This window comes from Semicossyphus pulcher, unplaced genomic scaffold (genome assembly GCF_022749685.1).
Source record: "Semicossyphus pulcher isolate SPU_LCO1_2020_fin unplaced genomic scaffold, fSemPul1.0.p SCAF_10, whole genome shotgun sequence".
NCBI classification, from domain to species: domain Eukaryota; kingdom Metazoa; phylum Chordata; class Actinopteri; order Labriformes; family Labridae; genus Semicossyphus; species Semicossyphus pulcher.
The window spans coordinates 15,177,818-15,194,277 of NW_027211604.1; the positions used below are offsets into that span (position 1 = coordinate 15,177,818).

A 16,460-nucleotide genomic window follows, 5' to 3' on the forward strand; every position below is an offset into this window, starting at 1 on the left:
TTTGTCCCTTGAGTTCTCCTCCTTCATCGTCTCCTCCTCAGCGTGTGTACGACCTCTTCCAGGTGAAGCTCTCCTCCTCTGCCTCCAATGTGCTCTCCTCAGGTGCCTGCAGCCTTTGTCTCCGCACCACAGTGGCTCTCCTCCGTCGAGTGGGAGCCATATTGCTGCTCCTGCTCCACTGCACAGCCTGACTATAATCTGGCGGACTCATGTAGATTCCACTTTCCCTTTCCTCCCTTTTCAGGAAATCCGCCACCACTCTGAAGAACTCCAGAACCGCGTTATGACTCCAGTTGTCGTCCTCCGCCTCATTGTATCCACTCCTCCCTCCCTGCACCTCATCTCGGCCCTGCAGAGTGAACCCGCAGTGTCCTCCTCCGTCTGTCAGCGCCAGCAGGAAGTAAGGATTGCTCTGGAAAAGAGGAAGGGGCAATGAGGAGGCCGGTGGGAGGAGTGGGTCGTCCCGGCTGCAGATACAGAGCACTGGGACTGCGACCTCGTCTGCATCTCTCAGCGGCTCGTTCCTCTCCCAGTAGCTGTCCCAGTCCTTGGGGGGGTAAGCTCTTTCACCCAGCGCCCAGGCCACCGAGGGGGACAGACCACGCAGGGAGGAAGATCCTGAGCTGAGTCCAGAACTTGGAGAGAATACCGGAGGACTGGAGGCCGTCTGCTGAAGCTGGGCTGAGGAGCAGGAGAGAGTTTCCTCAAAGTCTCTGAGGGAGGAGCAGCTGAGGGCCTGATCCACATCCAGCAGCCCTCTGAAGGAACCTGCATATCTGATGACAGAATCACGTGGAGAGTAAACATTTGTTTAGAATTCTGACCCCATTGAACATATTCACGTCGGCCATTTTGCTCTGATGTCCCGCTCAGAGTGGGAAGCTCAAATGCTGTATGTCGTACTGCCATGGTATGAACATAATGAATTGGATGAACATTATTAACTGTCATCACTACTTGATTGATCAGCAGCTAAAAGCCAACAAGTGAAAATCTGAAGTGACATTGTGCCATATTTTAAATTAAAACAACATATTTGATAACCCATTAGCGACTGTAAGGCGACAGCTAACGTTAACATTCAACCGCTTCCTAGCTAGCATTACCTATAAATGTTTTACAGGATACAACAAAGAGGCGTAAGTTCATTCTTCAACATCACAACTGATTTTGAAATCATTTTTCAAGCCTGGAAGTAAAACTGTCATGTAACAGTAGCAAACAATAATGTTAGCTATAAAGTGGTTATATGCTAATGCTAGCTGTATAATAGTAACTTAGACGTTTCTAAATATGTTAACCCTTCGAATCTCAATGTTGCTCTGGATTATCACTCTATGGTCCTTTTAGTTTCTGATCAATCAGGAAGGATCAGTTTCCTGCGTTTAAAGGACATAGCAGTCCGACATGATAACAGCATTTAAGTTTCCCTCCAAAAGAGTGTGTGGAAACAGAGCAAAATGGCCGCTGTGTGAATAGGGTGAATTGCCTTCATATTTAAAAACTGTGACCACTTTTGTTTCCATGTTTGTCTCTCACCTTCTGAGCTGCATTTTTCTTTTGAACAAAGCCCCCCAGCGGTAAATAGGAGGCACGGCCGTTTCAAACCACTGCTGGCCCAGGAGAACAGGTGAGATGGCTGCGGCCGCGGTCAGGGAACAACTTGATCCACTCTCCCCCAAGTAGGAAAGAAGAACCCCCGAGCCTGAACCCTCGCTCACTGCAAACAGCGCAGAGGACGGGTGGCTGCTGTGGACATAAGCTACTGCCTGAAATAGGAAGACATCGGTATCCTCACTGCCAGGTACATTTCCATTTTAGTCAAGCTAAGGGACTAGCTCTGAGGGTGGAAATATTAGTCAGTTGGCCCATTAATTTGGTCCTGAATATATGCAATGAAATTATGTTATAACTGTCATGTTCCCTAGAGGAGGAATCCTAATTCTACCCCACAACTTCTCAGCTTAGTGCCACAATGCGGTCAAATTTCTCCAGTTCTTTATTTCATGAACAAATGCTTACAAAACTGTTGACATTTGCATCCACTTCAGCTGTAGGCCAACTTGTTTTTAGCAATAAAAAGTTAATACTAGCATGCTAAAAGCTGTGTAAATGACACTACTTGTCACTGTGAGAATGTTAGCATGATAATTTTTTTAGCATGCTAACTTTTTAAATGTTTTTTTAGCATGTTCACTTTTTAAAAGTTTTTTTTTAGCATGCCAACTTTTTAAATGTTTTTTTAGCATGCTAACTTTTTTAAAGTTTTTTTTTTTAGCATGCTAACTTTTTTAATGTTTTTTTAGCATGCTAACTTTTAAAGCATTTCGTTCAACAACACTGTGCTACAATACAGCCTCACACATTTGTTAGCATTGCTGTAGGCTATTATTTTTGTATCAAGAAATCTTATATTATTTAATTATCAGTAAATCTGTTGATTTTTTTTTTTTTTGCCGAAACTAAATTTGGCAAAAATTTGCATCCAAGTTTCCTATTTTGTCAAGCAAACTTATTTATCATCAAAAACTGAAAAAACAGCAAATCCTCATGTTTGGAAAAAGTGGGGTTTGTCCATTAGATATTTGACATTTTTACAAATTAAATGACCTAAAATAATTAATCAAAAACTCTTACTTTAAATTTTCTGTCCAATAAATCAACTGATTGTTTCTGCACATGATTAAAATGGTCACAATAAATTAAATCTTGCACCAACATCAAAAAAAGGGTAATTAGTGAACTCATCCCGAAGCAAATCTGGTTAATCTGGTGTAAATTATATAAAATACCTGCTCGAGATCAGCCGGGTCTCCAAACTCAGTGAGTCGTGCTGTGGTCAGCGGGCACCCCGCAGTGCCTCGAGGGTGAAACACCACCACATAGAAGCCCTGACGAATGGCCTGATGGCACAGCACCTTTAGGTGGGGGGTCATCCCTCCCCAGAATTGAGGGATGAGGAGGAGGACGGGAGGCGTCGCAGTAAAGCAGCCCAGCATCTTCCCCCCTGGTTGGTGCTCCTTCCTCCCCTCCCACCTCCTCCTCTCTGCCAGTCTGGTTCCCACCGCCCAGTCCAGAGCAACAATCCCCCCATCCTTCAACAACAGGTGGTCTCTAGTGAACTGTAACGTGTCTCCGTGTGGTCCCCACAGCTGGCTGGACAGAGTCTGGAGATGGGGGTCTCCTCTGGGCCACGAGGCCAGTGTCGGCCTGGCCAGAGAGCCGCAGTGACGGAGCAGATATTTGGCCAACGCAGTTGGTTTACAGATGAGTCTGGGACCGTCTGAGGCCTGACCTGACCCTGACAAAATATCCGTCCCTGCTGATCCGGCCTCTTTGGTCCATTTTGTTGTATTCCTGTCGAGTGGCAGCTCCAGGATCAGGCAAATTATGACCCAGAGTCTCCAGGCTGCAGCCCTGACAGCCAGTCGTGTCCAACAGTGTACCCTGGGCCAGCACAGAGCCTGAGACAGCAGCAGGAGGAGCAGGGAGGGGAGCAGGCAGAACACATAATCCCATACAAGAGATGCCATTGGTACAGATTATTGTTCCAAAGATCCAGTGATTCCTCTGTGAAGATCTGCTGGGATTTCCTCAGTAACATCTGAGCCCTATGTTCTAAAAACTCCTGCCTCGTTACCTTACTGGCCAGTCCGGATTAGTTGACAGATGTTCATTCTTCAGTTTGTTCAGAAAACTATATAAAAGTTAAAAAAAAAACGCAATAAAGGAGAACTAATGAAAAGACCGGGTCATGTAAATTGTTCTCTCTTAACTCCTGCTGCTCCTCTACCCTTCGCCCTTTTCTCCTCCCTCCATAAATCATTTACTGCAAGCATACGCTCAGAGAGAAACGGAGTAAACACACATAAATCTGTCCCATTAATGTAAACGGGGTCATAGTCTTTGACCTTGTTCCATGTCGACAGGTATTTCTTGTGCATTCTTCCCCTAATTTACCTGCAAATGGATCTATGATAAGGGGGAGGGGACACAGGGCCATGTTTTATCTGCGTCTTTCCATCTCTGAGCTAAACTTTGGTGATTAGTAGAGAGCAAAAAAAGACTCCTTTATTGAACCTTCTGGGTGTGATATCAATGCAGTGCCCTCTAGTGGAGGAAGAAGGAGCTTCTCTGACTCTCCTTACATGTCCCTCGCCCCTCCTCACTCACAGGCAGGACCATGGCACTCAAATCATGCACTTCCTTATATCACCTCCACTGAGCACAGAGTTTGTGATGATGAAATATTTTCTCAATCAGTTATAAACCAGTTTGGTTACTCATGCACACAACAAACATCATTAAAGATAAACAGGTCAGACAGGTGGCAACAGATGAAAGAAGTTGTGCAACAACAGTCACAATATTTTTTATTTATACGAATAGAACCTTTAATAAGCGTTTAGAAACTAACTTTTATTTTGTCATATAACTTTTATTTCCCTAGCTGCTAAGCTAACCATCCTGCTATCATAGTTACTGCAGATGACCTCTAACAGCACTGTAATGTTGATGCTGAAAACACAGTGAAGGCAGTTGAATGGAAGACTGAACAACCAGTGTGACGACAAGCAAGCTAATGTATCACATTGCTACTGAATGTGTCATAAGTATCAGGCGCTGTCAGTCTGATTATTAAGGACAACACAAGCTTCTTGGTTTGCTTCTACAATCAGCGTCCGTCCAGTCCCTGTCTGCAGTGTCTGCTTTCAGTCACGTGACTGTGTTTTGTAATATCTCTTGCTAATCAGATTTCTTTTTGTTAGGAAGAATGTAGTCTTTCAAAACACGTACCAACGACCAGCAGGTTTTGGTCTTGCACCCACACAGGACATGCAGAGTACACGTGTCAGACTTTGCCGGGTCTAACTTACAGTCAAGGCTCATCACAAGTTTAACAGAAAAAACTAAATGAGTCATCAGAATTCATATAAAGACATTTTAGCCAAATGACTACTTTTTTTTTTCAGGACAAACTCGTCCTGCCTGACCCCGCCCAGGCTGTGCCGCCCTCTAAAGCTGCTGTTGCCACAATTATGACAAAGTGCAGGCGACAGCATCAAGACGAAAGGTACAGTACACTTTGAACATGACTTTAAGTAATGCTTGAAAGATATAGATTAGATTGCTTTCACATTATGCTGAACATTAACTAAAGTGTCCTCGACAATAATGTATGTTTTACAGCCCGTAAGTGGCAAACATAAAAATACATTCTCATGTAAGAAGGAGAAAGTCTGGATAGAAGCAGTTCTCGTGCTGGAGCCATGTGGGGAGGCTGTGTGTACTGTGTGTTGTTGTAATGAGGTGTGAGCTTATTGTTGCAGTTATTGCACTTAAGGTTTAAACAGATTTATTCTGTTTACAGGTATTTTAGTGTAACAGAAAATGCTTTATGACCAGAGTTTGAGAGTCTCATCTGTTCATTCGGCTATCCTCTGAGACGTCATAGACTGTGGGGACAACAGTGAACATGTTGGGCGTGTCCGGTTTAGCCAGCGATTAGTGATAAACGACTTCTAGCCAAGACTTCCTTTTCCGCATGCTACGTTGTTTACATTCCAGTTAACAACTTGAGAAGCGACCGTGTGTTCAGATCAAAATAAATGCTGCATTAAATCTCCCGGAGGAGCGCCCGTTCATCTGGTTTCTGGTGAGTCTCAGTTTCACTGTAAATACTGTGAAACAACAGCGGTATGAACCTAAAAAAGAAACATATTTTCTTGTAATATACTTTAATTAACAGGTCTTAAGTTCGCTGGAAGAACAACATCATGATGCAGATTTGTAAAATGTACAAATGAAGCTTTGTCAGGTCTGTCCTCAACAGGAGAAGAAAACTACTTTTAAAATTCCCGTCGGATCGATCATTTCTGATGCATTTGAGAAAGTCAGGAAGCCTAAACGCTGAACGGCCTCTGTGACTGTAGCTGTTAGCATGCAGATGTCTGTTTATAGAGATTTACAAGAAGGTAAATCGTTGTCAGATGACGCTGATGGGAGCCGGGATGTCATTACGCTGGATTACGTTCAGCCTGCTTTTGCTCTCCACACAGACTGTTTTTCCTGCATACGCTGCGGCCTGCTGATACAGGATTGGTCAATATTACTCGGACTACAAGCGTACCACAAAAAGAAACCAGACTTGCCATAAGTAAAATCCACATCCCTGCCTACAGATTCTTCATTTCTATATACATCTATTTCTATATATCTGTAAGTAGAGATTATAGGACCAGTAAGTACTGTGTAAAAACTGGACTAACATAAATGTCTTCCTCAAACACTTGTACAGATTGAGGAGTCATGTCTCTGGTGTTGGCAGCGCTGTGTCTCGTGCTCCTGCACACTGGAGCTCAGGGCTTTGCGATTTTACCTGGAGACGCCCTGAATCACCTGGAAATCACAGAGAGAGCCATTTTAAATGTCACAGTGCAGGTGTGCCGAGATCTGGCCAAAGCAGAGGGGGCAGACTTCTTCCTCCCTGTAAGAATTCCCCTCTATAATACCATTAATGGGTGCAAGTCTTTCAGTATTGTTGGTAAAATATGACCCTGTGCGTGTGTAGGCCGAGCCTTTCACTGCAGAGAGCGTTGCTGTAGCCTGCGGTGCACCGAAATCCTCCAAGGATTTCCGGCAAGCCATCACATTCATCATCCTGAGGAATGTAAGGGTGGACCTCCGTCATGCTCTTAATGCAAGCTTCCACTTTGATGAAGAAATGTTTGTAGAAGGACGGAGCATCATCACAGCGGGGATCGAGGCGATCAAAGCCAGCAACGAGCAGGAAAACTATGAGGCAGCGAGGCAGCAACTGGGAGAGATTTTCCATCCTTTACAGGTATTTATCACTATCTTTAAAAGCCTTTCTAATGTTGTCTTTAACTATTTTAAGGATGGATTATTAAAGTTTATGTTCTTTTATTTTTCTGTTAGGACTTCTACAGTCACAGTAACTGGGTGGAGCTGGGGAACAAATTCCCAAACTCCAATCTGCTCCGATCAGACACCAGCATCGGGAACATAGCAGGTAAAGAGATGATTAGATGTCTGTCTGTGTGGTAACAAACAGAGGGTAACCCTGATGAGGAATGCTGTTTGGAAGATAATTTCATTCTCCGGAAGAAAACATATTAAATCTGTTCCACTTCCACAGATGAGAGCAGGGCGACGTGTCGCAGCTGTGACGGAGACGACTGCAGGAACAACATCCTGGAGGACATCATAGAGGAGCAGATCCTGACCTCTGGGTACTTTGGTGTTGTGCCTTTAAGCTCAACCAAACCAGCAGGTAATGATCCATTCAGACACCAGTGCTGCAGAACCTTTATGACACTGTTACTGTGATTACCTGAGGTTCCAACTGTAAGGTAGGATTTTATTGAAGCTCAAATTCAGTCGCGTTCACAACATTTCTGATTTGCATTCCAAGTGCAGTCGGGAGTGTTAATCAATCATGGGTAATCCTTTATCTGACATTTTCAGCTTGAGTGTATTTATTCATGGACACGTCATCATAGTAGTGCGTTCATGGTTTTCAAACATTAAAAAGGGGGGTGTTATGCTAATTACAAGCTTCATATTTCACTCTGTGATACCTGTGGTGTAGCTTAGCATAATTTACAGTAAAAAAAAAACTCCTCACACTGGTGCTCTGCGCAGGCCCTCATACAGCCTCTGCCTGAAACGACTCAGTCAGCTCTGTCCCTTTAAGATACCACGCCCCTACAAGCCTACTTTCTTCTGATTGGTCAGCTGCACTTTGTGACGTCACAAAGTGCAGCATGTAGAAATAACAGTGTGAAACCTGGCTTTCACAGCAGCCTGCAGAGTGAGCTGAGAAGCCTGGGGATTACTCCAACATACTTTTACCTACAGATTTGAAACTTCACCCACATTTAGTCTGGACATCCAACACTGTAACATTATATACATGTCTTAAAATGTGAAACAGCATAATACCCCCTCTTTAAGAAGATGAAAAACTTTCAACAAAACTTTCACGAATAGATCACAATGGTCTAGAAATAATAAATATTATCAGCAAATATTCATCATTCAAATACTTCTCATCTTTCTGTCCTGCTATTTGTTGCAAAGGAAAATGCAGCCATGGAGGAGGAGTCGACCAAACGAGCACCATCGATCCTAAAGGCGGAATCAACAAGGACACTTTTGGCTCCAACCACGGACACCTCCACACGGCTGCAGCTAACATGGCCATCGCTGCATCCAGTGAGCTGCTAGAGGAGATCCGAGCGGCTGCCGGTGACCGACCCTTCCTACAGTATGAAACCCATCATGCATGTTTCAGTTATGTACTGTTGGGAGGCAGAGACAAGGAGTGTTCATCCCTCAAGTTATTTACCTCTCTGCTACCCTCAGGATGGTGGGACTCTCCAAAGGCTCCAGTAAAGATCTTTGCTTCATCATCGACACCACGAAAAGCATGAGCGACGACATAGAAGCAGTGAGGAACGTCGTTTCCTCTATTATCGACAGTGAAGTGGGAACAGAGAACGAGCCTGCAGCGTTCGTTCTGGTGCCTTTCAATGATCCAGGTAGGACCTTAAAGACGCTATGAATCTGTCACATCTCCATCTCTTTGCTTTTTAAAAGACGCCTGTTCCTTATTATTCGTTTCAAGAACAAGATTCGTCTTGGTGTTTGAAATGGTTCCAAAATATTAAGTCAGCAGATCTTTATGTGTCACCCTGATCTGATGATCAAGAACAATACACTGAATAAAAATATATGCTGTATATCTTTTTCGTGTCTCTTCATGAAATCCAGAATTTGGGCCTTTCATAAAAACTACAAACCCCAAAGTCCTCAAGAGTATTCTAAGCTCACTATCTACAACCGGCGGAGGAGATCAGGAGGAATTGAGTCTTTCAGGACTTCAGGTGCAGTGATGTTAACTACATAACAATCGGACACATAGAGCTTGTTAAGGAGTAAACAGTTGAAACTATCCTTGATGTTGCATTCTCTCTTGTTCTCAGCTGGCTTTAAGAGGAGCTCCATCAAATTCTGAGATCTTCCTCTTTACTGATGCTCCGGCTAAAGACAAACAGCTGAGGAGCTCAGTGATCGCACTCATAGAGCGGACACACTCTGTGGTGAGTGTCTCATCTAATGTGCCCGTTTAGATTTGTTTGAAATGTTTATTGCAACATCACTCCTCGCAGATTTATTTTACATACAGAAATTTGAGGAGATAATATCTGAAACCCCTCCTAGTCACGGCCTGCAGGTGGAAGCTGGGGTGGTGGTGGTGCTGAAAGTAAGAGCACTGTACTGGTGCAGGGCAGCGGTGGCAATGACAGAGCAGAGGGAGAGACTGGAAATCTTGCTTAAAGCTGCTGTGAGGAAGTTTCAGTTTGTGTTGATTTTGGCGCCCCCTGTGGACAAAGCTGAACCTCTTCTCTCTTTGCTGATTTTGTCCTGTACATGAAGTGGTGGTTTCAACTAAAAATCTCATCCTTTCTTTGAGTCATGGAGTTTATTTTTTCTTTATCATGCAATCAAACGAGCAAAACTGTCGACACTGCAATAAAAAAAATTAAAAAAAATAAAATAAATGTTTTATTTCAAATAAAAAAATGTTAGAAATGTATCAATGCAATCCATGTATCAACGTTTTGCTTGCTGTTGAGCTGAGTCTCGTGGGCGGGACCGAGGCTTAGAGACTCGTCTCTATTGGCCAGTCTCGATCGGGGTGACAGCTTGGCAACATCCACTGAGACGTGTCATACATCTTTCAGCATAGGTCCCGCCTACAAGATTCAGCTAAACAGCAAATGAAACTTTTGGATTTGCTTCTACAATGGGCCCTGGAAAACCTCCTACGTACTACATGAAACGCGTCATCTGGTGGAGACCAGGAAGCTTTCTAAACAACATATTTTGTAGACCATCCATATATTCTCGTTGTACTTCTGATTCTGTCCCGCTCTGAGCCATTGCCTGCAGCGATCAATGTCCTTGACTGGAAAACGGTAGTATTTCACTCCAGCGTCTCTCGCTGGGCCGATCCTTTCAGAGGGAGGGGCGCAATGCACGCTGGGTGTTGTAGGAATGTAGAATGGGCGAAACCACGAGCTGTTTGTACAACTTTCTCCACAGCTATGGTGCCAATTTCAAATGTAATTGCCTCTATCGATTACAGAGAACACCAGCTTTGACTGTGGCTTTTTCTAGGGGCGAACTGCTCCTTCAACTCCATACCGACTATTTAGGTTATTTCAGTAACACAAATCTGAGTCTGTTTTACTTCTCTGAGCCTGACGAGAAGTCACATTGTGGGAACATTATAGAGCATTGAAGACACTAGTTGATTGACACAAAAAGAGACGACTACAGTTTTGATAATTTCTTAATAATTTTCTGTATTTTTAAGACAAAAAAACAAACAAATGATCTTTAGTTGGTACCTTTCATTCACAATAAGGGTTAAAACAGGTATAATATAGTTTTTAATCCACTTCTTTCTGTCCAGGTGAACTTCATGATTTCTGACTCAGTATTGACCAATCGTAGGAGACGCAGCGATGGCAGGCAGCAGCAGCACAGCAGGATAGCAGAAGCAGACGCTGAGCTGTACATAGAGCTGGCTCAGGCTTCAGGAGGTCTGTCTGTTGAAGTCACAAATAGTGAGCTCCCAGCGGCCGTCAGCATCCTCACAGACACTTTGAACTCCTCGCTGGTAATATCACAGACATGTTACTTCTTGTTAGTTATGCGAGGTCAAAGATTTCAGCTGTGTCATCGCTTTAATGAAATCTTCCAGGTGACACTGCTGCAGGCAGCCCGGAGCCCGGGGAAGGAGGACGTGTTCTCTTTTATAGTAGATGAGACGATAATAAACCTGACAGTTTACATCACCGGCCGCTCCGTCACCTTCACTGTCACCAACCCCACAGGTAACACCAACTCTTTTCTCTTTATGAACACCACAGCTCAGGCATGGTTTGTTTTACTAAAGCATCAGTACATCATGACCTTAATGTTGAGTCATCACAATATGTTTGCAGAACATTTGCAATCTTTACTTTCCCCTGCAACACATTTATACTTTTCTTACAAGTTTTGTAACTTTTACATTTTGGACTGAAAGAAATTCAACTCCGGCCGCACGGTGGTGCAGTGGTTAGCGCTGTCACCTTACAGCTAGAAGTTTCCTAGTTCGAGTCCCGGTTGGGACGTAGGGGGCCTTTCTGAGTGGAGTGTCACGTTGTCGTGGGTACTCCGGCTTCCTCCCACAGTACAAAGACATGCTCAACAGGTTAATTGATGACTCTTAAATTGCCCGTAGGTGTGAGTGTGAGCATGAAAGGTTGTCTGTCTCTATGTGTCAGCCCAGTGATTGACAGGCGGTCTGTCCCGCCTGTCGCCCAATGACAGCTTTGATTGGCTCCACCCCCGAGGCCCTGAACAGGATAAGCGGTATAGATGATGGATGGATGGATACATTTATATCAATGGGGTTGCTTTGATCAATAAAAAGCAAATATTATTATTTGTTCACTGAGAAATCGATTTTAGAATTTCTTGCATTTTTGCAAAGTGAAAAAGATGGCTGGAAAAAGGAGCCAACAGAAGCTTTTGTTTACAACAGGAATCAACAAAGAGGGGGTAATAAAGCAACCAATCGTGCATTCAAGTATTTGTTTGCAGTTATTTGCTTTTGTTCAATACTTTTTTAAACCTTCCTTCATACACGTGTTTTTATTGTCTTTCTGTTTGAAGGTGAATCTCAGGCCAGCACGGACACAACAGGATCATTGATTACGTCCTCCCGGTCAGCGGGAAACTTCCAGGCTCTGCGGCTGCAAAAACTAGTTGGATTATGGGAAATAAGAATGGTGTCAACTAATCCCTACACTGTCAAGGTGTTAGGTGAGAGCCCCTCTTACATTGAATTTGATCACAATGAAAATATTTATTTGTTAATTACATGTCTAATTATTTATCTTCAGTTACAAGTGTCAACATTCATCACTTTTTGTCCAAAATATCTTTGTTTTGCTTTGGATCTGTGAGCGTGCCTTTCCCTCTCTCATGTGTTGCTCGTGAGCAGGAAAGTACCAGGATAGCAGGATACCCCACTTGTGATCACACTTATAGTTACGGCTGTATGGAAGCCAAAATAACCAAGAGGATTCTCTTCGAAATACCATCAGTTGAAGAGTCTTTAAAGAAAATTTCACTGGCCTTAAAGAAAAGAGACACTCAAAGCAAGGCTTATAACATCACAGGAAGGGAGTAGACAAAAACAAGTGGCTTCAGTAACAACACAGGCTAACTAGTTACTAGCATGTTAGCAGGCTGACATTTAGATGGAATCACAGACCTGCTAGCGTGGCTTCTTCCATCATTTTTTTAAAAACATGTGAAAGCTAAAAGTCGAGTGAAATCAATTATTTTGGTGAAATCATTCATTTTGTCGATTATTGATTACTAAAGAATCTCAACTCAAGATATTTGGACCGTTTTTGGTTTTCCATTGGTTTGACGTCTGCATCAGCCTGACTAATGAGCTAATACCTGGCTGTGTAGAATAGCAGCATGTCAGTGTTCTCTGTTGCCAGTGTTTGGTAACGTTACTTTTAAAAGTAACTCCTTACGTTTCTGCCTTACCTCCTGAGAAAGGTAAAGTGTACGATTACTTTAGCGTCACCAAAACCCCATAAGCGACTCGTTACACATGTTGGTTATATCGTCAGGACGGCGTGTAGCCTACTGTACGTCTACCTTTGAATGTATTGACTCTACTGTCATTGCAGAGCCTCGTTTACAGCCCATAATCTGTAATGACAGACACAATATAACCTTTACAGTTTTTTATTATGCTAACAATCTGACAGTGAACTGGGCAGAGGCATACAGTTTTAGGCACAGCTGTTTCAGTGACAACAATACAACATGTGCTCTTTGTCGCCACACCAGTATTGCGGAGCTGTGTGCTCTTACCCTCCAGGCACAGCTTACATTTCACCGTGATGTTGTTCTTGTCCCTTTCATCCAAAACTACATGAAGTAAACGCTGTCCTTGCTGCCATCTCGCTAGTTGAACTAGTTAGCAACGCATGCGCACTGACACAACTGTTGGTTTATCTTCCGCTGGTACGCAGCTATCTGCTAAGAAGTAGGAGAGAAACAGAAACAGTGCTTTGGGGATTTTATTTTTTTGTGGTGACAAAAGGAAAAGTCACGGATTACTTTTTACACAAAGTAACAAAATAACGGATTACTTGCAAAAGTAACATGTACGTTTGTTGCTACATCAAAAAACAATTCTGGGTACGGATAACTTTGTAACGCGTTACCCCCAACATTGTCTGTAGCATTTTCTACAGCTATAAACTTACAACACAAGAAGGAAAGGACGTGTGGCATGTGCATTTACCGTCTTTCACTTGCAGGTCAGAGTCCCATTGACTTCCTGTTTGAATTTGTGGAGGAGTTGCAGGGCCCGTTCGAAGGATTTGATGGTCTTGACGCTCGTCCAAGAACAGGTAAAGGCAACTGAAACAATGCTATATGCTGATGATATTCTTATGTTATCGTCAAGTCAGACTATGTATTTTCCTCTGAAGGTGTCAACGGTAGCTTGTTGGTGTCTCTGTCGGGGAGCGACACCGCCACAGTGACAGAAGTCGCTCTGGTCGAATCATCTGGTTCAGAGGAGGTAACAGGAGTCGTGGAGCCGCAGGGGAGTGGAAACTTCTTAGTTCATGTGGACAGGATGCCGTCAGTGGAGTTTGGGGTTCGGGTGAAGGGGGAAGATAAAAGTTTTACCTCCGGAGCTTCAAAAGTCTTCCAAAGACAATCACGAATCAAGTTCAGATCCTCCAATCTGACTATTACTGTGAGTAACCTTCTGACTGTCACTGTGTCAGAGGAACATCAGACATAACTCTGACCTGGTTTCCTCTGTGTTTAGGCTGATTCAAACAACATCTTAGTACCAGGAGCACCGTTCTCTGTGCCTTTCTCTGTGATGGCCCATGGCAGAGGGGGAAACTTCACCATACGAGCGACTAACAACCAACGTTACGCCTCAACATTTCCAACCAGTTTATTCCTGGAAAGTGGAAAGAGTGCTATGGGTAACGTGACCATCTCAGCACCTCGTAAAACCCCCTCTGGCACTGATGTCACCCTGACCATTGAGGCCGAGGCTCCAGGGGGCGAAGATACAAACTATGTCGTGCTGCGTTTCACAGTCATTAACCCGGTAATGCTCACATTGAAGAGTAGCATTTATAGGTACAATTCTGACTCAGCTGACGAAATCCACTTTTTCTTCCTCATAGGTGACAGATTTCATTCAGCCGGAGTGTCAGCTGCTCAGACTGCAGTCTAACTGCTCTGAAAGCTGCAGCTTGACGACGTGGACGGTCTTTGTGCGGGTGACTGATGGAGCCGACGGGACGGGTGTCGATCACGTTCGCCTCGTGAATGGCAACGGGACCTTGAACACCAACCCTGCAGCTGGAAATGAGAACATAACGATGGTGTTGTACACCTCATCTTGCTGTTCGCCTGATATGGAGCTGCTGGTGGCGGATCGGGAGGGTAATGTAGGCACCTGTTTCTACACTTTCAGGGAAAGTTCATCAGCTCCTATGTCTGGGTCCAACAAAGTCACACAGTCCCCTCTCCTCTGTCTAAGCATAGTGGTATTAGGGCTCAGTATACTGACAGAAATGGGCGTCCAGTGACTCCATGTCAAAGCTGCTTTTATAAAAAAACACTGAATAAATAGACAGTTTGATTTATAAAGGGTTACCTACGGGGGCAAACCACAATGCTAAGCTTTTAGCTCATTGTTGTTTTACAGTGCATTTCAGGGTTCAGTCTTACAGTTCTTATCAACACAATTTGCAGAATTTACCTATTTAAGGACAGCTCAGTCGGTCCACGTCTGAAAGGCAGGCACCGACCATGTTCGGGCTTTGGTGCAGGCCTATGCAGAAGTCTGCTGAACGCTACATGCCCAACGACACGTGGGTGTCTTAGACTTTGTGCTGTCCTTTTGTTGTGACAAAACAGATGCAGAAAGTACAATATGGAGTAAAGTAAGGAATTGTTTGTTTATACGGGTATGTTAGCACTTTAAGGCTTAGCTAGCCTTAACAGCCTCCTGGTGGCTACAATGATTAATGCAGCTTTATCTCTCTAACTGCTCTCCTGTCTATGAGCATGTATCACTGGTTGCATAGCTTTAATGAGGCTTATTACTGTTTTATATAATAGACTGTATAAAAGATGGACGACATGACAGCGCCCTAAAAGTGAAGCCAAATAATTTGGAGCGCCCCCTGCTGACTGGCTGCAGTATAGGTCATAAAAGCCCGCCTCCTCCATGTTAACAGATGGGACATGAGTCGAACTATAAAATCAAAATACACGCCAAGTAAATGTTTCGCAAACATGGTTTCAGTCATTATAGTTAGTTATTATCATGCTGATTTACATATTCGTTTTTGTGACGTTTAGTTTTAATTAGTTATTTGATGCTGTAAAAAGGATGATTGACAGCTCTGTTGACAAATACGGCTCCTGCAGCCGATCTGTTCCGGATTAGCAGAGTAGAGGAGGAACAGTGAGAGGAGACGTAACTAAAACAATCACTACAGTCATTGAAGTTTCCATATCTGTGAACGTCTGCTTCAGACCAACACAAGAAGCTGTTCTGCTGTTAAATACGCAGACACGTGGGATTCTTGCTGTTTTTTCCCGGTAAGCATAAGTGTGTGTTTTGGTTAGCGGAAGTGGCTACGGCGGCTCCACCCGCCGATGTCTACTGCGCAGCTCTGGCTCCAAATGACGTCACCAGCGCAAGATGGCAGCGCCCGTCACCGGGCTATTTTGGCTTCACTTTTGTACAATGAGGGCAGATGCAGACGTGTCATCCATCTTTATATACAGTCATTAGCAGAGGGGGCCTGATATGATGCCATTTGAGCGTTTCTGTTAAGTGAATGTATTTCTTGTTTATGAGCCAACACAGAGATTTGAGACTTTGCTGTTCCTTTGCATCTGAGCACATCTTATATCCCCACACATTAGCACATGCAGATTTTAATAGAGAAAAACCCATCCGGCCACTGTGTCGAGGTGTGTCTGGCACCTCGAGGTGGCAGGAGATCATGTCTGAACTGTCGCGACAACAGACAGAAGAGTTTTTTAAAAAACAGTTTTTATTGTTGTCATAATGTGTCTAATGTAGAATCCTTTACAGAACACTCAACGTTTGCTTTTCACATTTTGCTACAAGTTCAACAATTCCTCTCCTGTTTCCTTTGCCACTATTTACATTTTGAAAAGTTTTAAGCGAGACGTGTTGAAATAAACTGGTCAGTGATTTGCCTGAGGACCGAGCAAACGCATGTGTTGGGATGTGTGCTCTCTTGGTGTGTATCTTTCATGGTATTGCATGTGTGTTT

General features: G+C 43.7%; 2 protein-coding genes across 4 annotated transcripts; one reads left to right on the plus strand and one right to left on the minus strand.

Annotated features, from left to right (window-relative positions):
* Positions 1–37: 37 nt before the first annotated feature.
* LOC138605816 (protein ABHD15) lies at positions 38–3,533 on the minus strand. Its single transcript, XM_069678264.1, has 3 exons — positions 2,793–3,533; positions 1,540–1,769; positions 38–776 (listed from the first exon to the last, which is right to left on the minus strand). The coding sequence occupies exons 1-3, from the start codon at positions 3,531–3,533 to the stop codon at positions 38–40; spliced, it is 1,710 nt and encodes a 569-aa protein (XP_069534365.1).
* Positions 3,534–5,040: 1,507 nt separating this feature from the next.
* LOC138595327 (von Willebrand factor A domain-containing protein 7-like) lies at positions 5,041–16,460 on the plus strand. Of its 3 annotated transcripts, none has more exons than XM_069666707.1 (17): positions 5,041–5,074; positions 6,060–6,157; positions 6,299–6,489; positions 6,572–6,844; positions 6,940–7,033; positions 7,160–7,294; positions 8,104–8,290; positions 8,389–8,564; positions 8,797–8,909; positions 9,009–9,125; positions 10,505–10,711; positions 10,796–10,928; positions 11,755–11,904; positions 13,431–13,523; positions 13,605–13,876; positions 13,952–14,245; positions 14,325–16,460. In XM_069666707.1, the coding sequence occupies exons 3-17, from the start codon at positions 6,310–6,312 to the stop codon at positions 14,730–14,732; spliced, it is 2,832 nt and encodes a 943-aa protein (XP_069522808.1). In that variant the 5' UTR covers positions 5,041–5,074; positions 6,060–6,157; positions 6,299–6,309; the 3' UTR covers positions 14,733–16,460. The 3 variants fall into 3 exon arrangements, with proteins under 3 accessions (XP_069522808.1, XP_069522817.1, XP_069522801.1); XM_069666700.1 differs by lacking the exon at positions 5,041–5,074 and adding an exon at positions 5,573–5,656; XM_069666716.1 differs by lacking the exon at positions 6,060–6,157 and having other exon boundaries at positions 5,063–5,074.